Source organism: Orbicella franksi, chromosome 1 (assembly GCF_964199315.1).
Source record: "Orbicella franksi chromosome 1, jaOrbFran1.1, whole genome shotgun sequence".
Lineage (NCBI taxonomy): Eukaryota > Metazoa > Cnidaria > Anthozoa > Scleractinia > Merulinidae > Orbicella > Orbicella franksi.
This window is the reverse complement of record NC_138145.1, coordinates 2,845,320-2,848,883: the sequence shown is the minus strand read 5'-3', so window position 1 is coordinate 2,848,883 and position 3,564 is coordinate 2,845,320. Positions and strand designations below refer to the sequence as shown.

The 3,564-nt window shown below is 40.4% G+C and overlaps 1 protein-coding gene across 2 annotated transcripts; it reads right to left on the bottom strand.

Annotated features, from left to right (window-relative positions):
* Window positions 1-429: 429 nt before the first annotated feature.
* On the bottom strand, window positions 430-1,964 carry LOC145482540 (homeobox protein pnx-like). Of its 2 annotated transcripts, none has more exons than XM_081461137.1 (2): window positions 1,698-1,964; window positions 430-1,539 (listed from the first exon to the last, which is right to left on the bottom strand). In XM_081461137.1, exons 1-2 carry the CDS (start codon window positions 1,831-1,833, stop codon window positions 1,046-1,048), a joined length of 630 nt encoding a protein of 209 aa, XP_081317263.1. In that variant the 5' UTR covers window positions 1,834-1,964; the 3' UTR covers window positions 430-1,045. The 2 variants fall into 2 exon arrangements, with proteins under 2 accessions (XP_081317263.1, XP_081317267.1); XM_081461141.1 differs by having other exon boundaries at window positions 1,613-1,739.
* Window positions 1,965-3,564: the final 1,600 nt, after the last annotated feature.

Genomic DNA, 3,564 nt, shown 5'->3' with positions numbered 1-3,564 from the left:
AAAGCAGGGTATACTTTATACCTACAAAGGGCCCAGTTTTGACGCCAAAATATCGTATACTCGATTCAAAATCCCACTGCATAGCGTATACCCAAAAACCCTGCAACTGAATCCTGCCTGATAGAAGCCGAATCGTACCGAAACGGTACCATTAGGAATAAGAATTGATCGCCGATAGAAATTCATAATACATGTAATTTAGTTATGGGTTTGGTGTTGATTGTCAAGAATTGACTTCATGGAGTGTGTTTTGCCAAGGACAAGTACAAAGAATGGCAAAGTATCAGGTCAATTTCGATCGGTTTTTGGCTGTAATGTTTCTTCATATCATGAAAAATAATTCGTTTGTTTTGCATGAAAATAGATATATGAAATGTTTGTAGGAGAAGCAAAAGCAAAAAGGAACTAAGCGATGTCCTGTCAACTTGTTAGCTGGGTAACACACGCAATATTAAAAATTATCAAATGTCTCTCTTTAAACAACTGAGTAGTTTATAATCAAAAGTTGGTACTTGAACTATTAAATATCGCAAATGCTGGGACACAATTTTCGGGAACACCTGATGACTAAGCGACCAGATGAGACTAAGGTGTAAAATTCATTCTGAAATCTCTTTTGAGCTGACAAGGGTTGACGGACACAACCGTGGTCAATCCTAAACTCAATTAAACTGCTTTCCGCTTTTGGCTTCCGGTTGTTTATTTGATGGCTTCTCCATCCTAACACACTGAATCAGAAGCACAGATGGACTGTATATATTATCTGGCACAAATTATGGCATCACCAGACTTACAGCTTGCCTGCATGCTGCAGTCTCATGACCACACTCATGACTCATATCACAATATGGGACTGTCAAATCAGAAAAATGCACAGCATGACTTTAAATACCTCATAAAAAACTAATAGGTCTTTAAATATTTTCATACTCCAAATTAAATGTGGAGGATTGACCACTGAAAGAGACAAATTGAATCACATATTCGATGCATTTTTGAAATCTAAGTTTCTTTCTTAGAACTTAGTCATGCGATAAACTGTGAGTCAGTGATCGGTCTCTAAACTGCGAGGTGCAAAATAAGGATACAAAGACATATTTGAATAGACGACTTGAAGGTTTGAAGATGGGCAAAATCGTGGTACCAAATTACACCAGGGAGATTGCCATGGAGCACTGCAGTCTTGCAGGGTTTGTCCCCGATGTAGGCTTTCCACAAAGTCCGGCGACATTTGCTTTTTCCACTTTGTCCTTCGGTTCTGAAACCATGTTTTGACTTGTGTGTCGGTGAGGCCGAGGTCATTCGCCAAGCAAGTTCTTTCGGAGACTGTTAAGTATTTCTTGCCGCGAAACTTCTGTTCCAGAGATTTAAGCTGACCACTTGTAAAGGCGGTGCGCCTTCTGCGGATTTTGTTGTGTTCGGAGTTATATTTGTTATAAATGGCCGAACTTGCTGTGTTCGAGAGCTCTTCTCTTCTCAAAACAGGACTCAGCAGCTCATTCGCTACCTCTCCTTCACAAAACCTTGTGATTTCCTTTTCTGCGATTAAAAAAGAGAGGGGAAAGTAAGAACCACAGTTGTTATTTCATTTCACGACTTTTTAAACCCTTACGTTGTTTTCTACCAGATGCCATTATTATGAAATAGAAAGCGCAGATCGCTTTCCAGTCCTACTTTGAAATATTCAACCGACTGACCTTGTTCAGAGAAAGAAGAGACAATCATTTTTTGAGATTCTGCAGAGGAAATGAGATCGGCGTTTGTATTATTCGGATAAGTATCCGCAAGAATTGCATTTATGCCAAAGGAGGCAGCCATGACAGATGATTGCATGCACAGGCCTGCCAACTCACTCCTTGGCTCTGATACTTTGATAGCTGGTCAATATTATTTGTTTAACTTCGGCCCTCAATTAGATTATTTGCCAGCCAGTTAAGATAAAACCGCTAATTACTCTCCGTTTGACAGCAATAAAAGAACCGACATAAATCAGGTGAAGGCTGAACAATTGCTAATTGGATCATGAAGAAGACCATCAAGAAAATTCCCTTTTCTTTGAAAGTGATCTTCTCGATCACTAAAAACCTTTTTGCTTTCAACAAAGGGAATTCAGTTGATTTTACTAGGAAGACTAAATCTCCTGTAAAGTCATTTTCGACTTCGCAGAGGAACTTCAATCAAGAAAATCGTAATTTAAAATTTAACACCATTGTGAAATGTGAATGGAATGAGGATTGAGCTGGAAAAGTAATTGATTGTTAAGACTCGACAAAATATAGCTTCCCAGTAAAATAAAAAAAGGAACCCTATTACTGAACTATCAGAAATTCCATCATCCATTGATAATATCTGCTGTTACGTAGTCATTTTAGAAATCTGCAAGCCGCTGACAGATGAAAACAATGTGCCTTGTTTTAAATGATAGCTGCAAAATGTCGCAGTCGTCCGACCCCAGCTACAATAATCACAAATGACGATCATGGGAGGGAGTCATCCAAACTACATGAAGGCCATAAAGGATAGGTTCAGGATCCCAAGGTGAAGCGTTTTTTGAACCTGTAGTCTTTTCACCCGGGAATTCGGTCAAAGTAGCCTCTTCCAGGCGTTAAGTTAGTTGAGAATAGGCGAGACCTCGCACCAGGCTCTGTCTCTGCACCCCAACTAACTGAACCCCTGGAAGAGGCTAAGTCAAAAATCCCGACTTGGCTCCTTGGGGTCTGAGGCAATCTATTTATAGGGTCATGTAAACATTGAGCTTTGCTGACCGCTTGAAGATGCTGGATTTTAGAGTTAAAGATAGTCTGTCTCGTCGCAAAATACAAGGCTTGTATCATCGAATTAAACTAAATCGCTTTCCATGCATGATCTTAACACGACTCCAAGAAAAATTGCATTGTTTTTTTAATTGTCAAGCAAGTTTACTGAGTAATGCGTCGGTTTTGAGAAGGGATTATTTTAGCGTGCGAGCAGGCTCACCGTTGAGTCACGCGCGCGAGCGGAGAGCAAAGTGATCCGGCGGGAAGGAGTCTGGTGAACGAGTCTCGTCTCGTGGCTTCGCCGTTCGATTTCGCGGCTACGCCGCGCCCGCTTGTGCTCCAACGTGAGCCCGTATTTAAGAAATAGAAAACACAAGTAGAAGTTTGGGAGAGCGAGAAATGCTGTGGGGACACGAGTCGTAGGCGAGTGTTTCCACAGCTCAGTTTCGAGTTCTCCCAAACTTTCATGAGTGTTTCTATAACTCGATAGAAACACGGAGAACATGTTTTCTATTTCTCTTAGAAAACACCGTGACGAAAAAAAGGAAAACAACTTTTTAACTTTCATAATCATAAAAATTACAATTTCCTCGATTGTGATTGGTTTAAAAACTCCTATTTTCCACTAATTCACTTGCCAAGTTGTTATCAGAAAAATCAACCAATCACATTCAAAGTTGCAGTCACGCGCGTGCGTGCGCTTTTGTGTTTTTGGCGTTTAATTGCCGGTAGGAGGCGCGGTGGCCTTGGAATGTTTCTTCTCGTTTGTACGTATTTTAATGCAAATTTTCTCTTTCTTTCATAGCTT

Excerpts from the sequence above, each read along its gene's own strand:
- LOC145482540 (XM_081461137.1), bottom strand. The coding sequence starts at position 1,833 with ATGCAATCATCTGTCATGGCTGCCTCCTTTGGCATAAATGCAATTCTT. Across the intron at positions 1,540-1,697 it reads CTCTTCTTTCTCTGAACAAG|AAAAGGAAATCACAAGGTTT; the intron begins GTCAGTCGGTTG and ends TTTTAATCGCAG.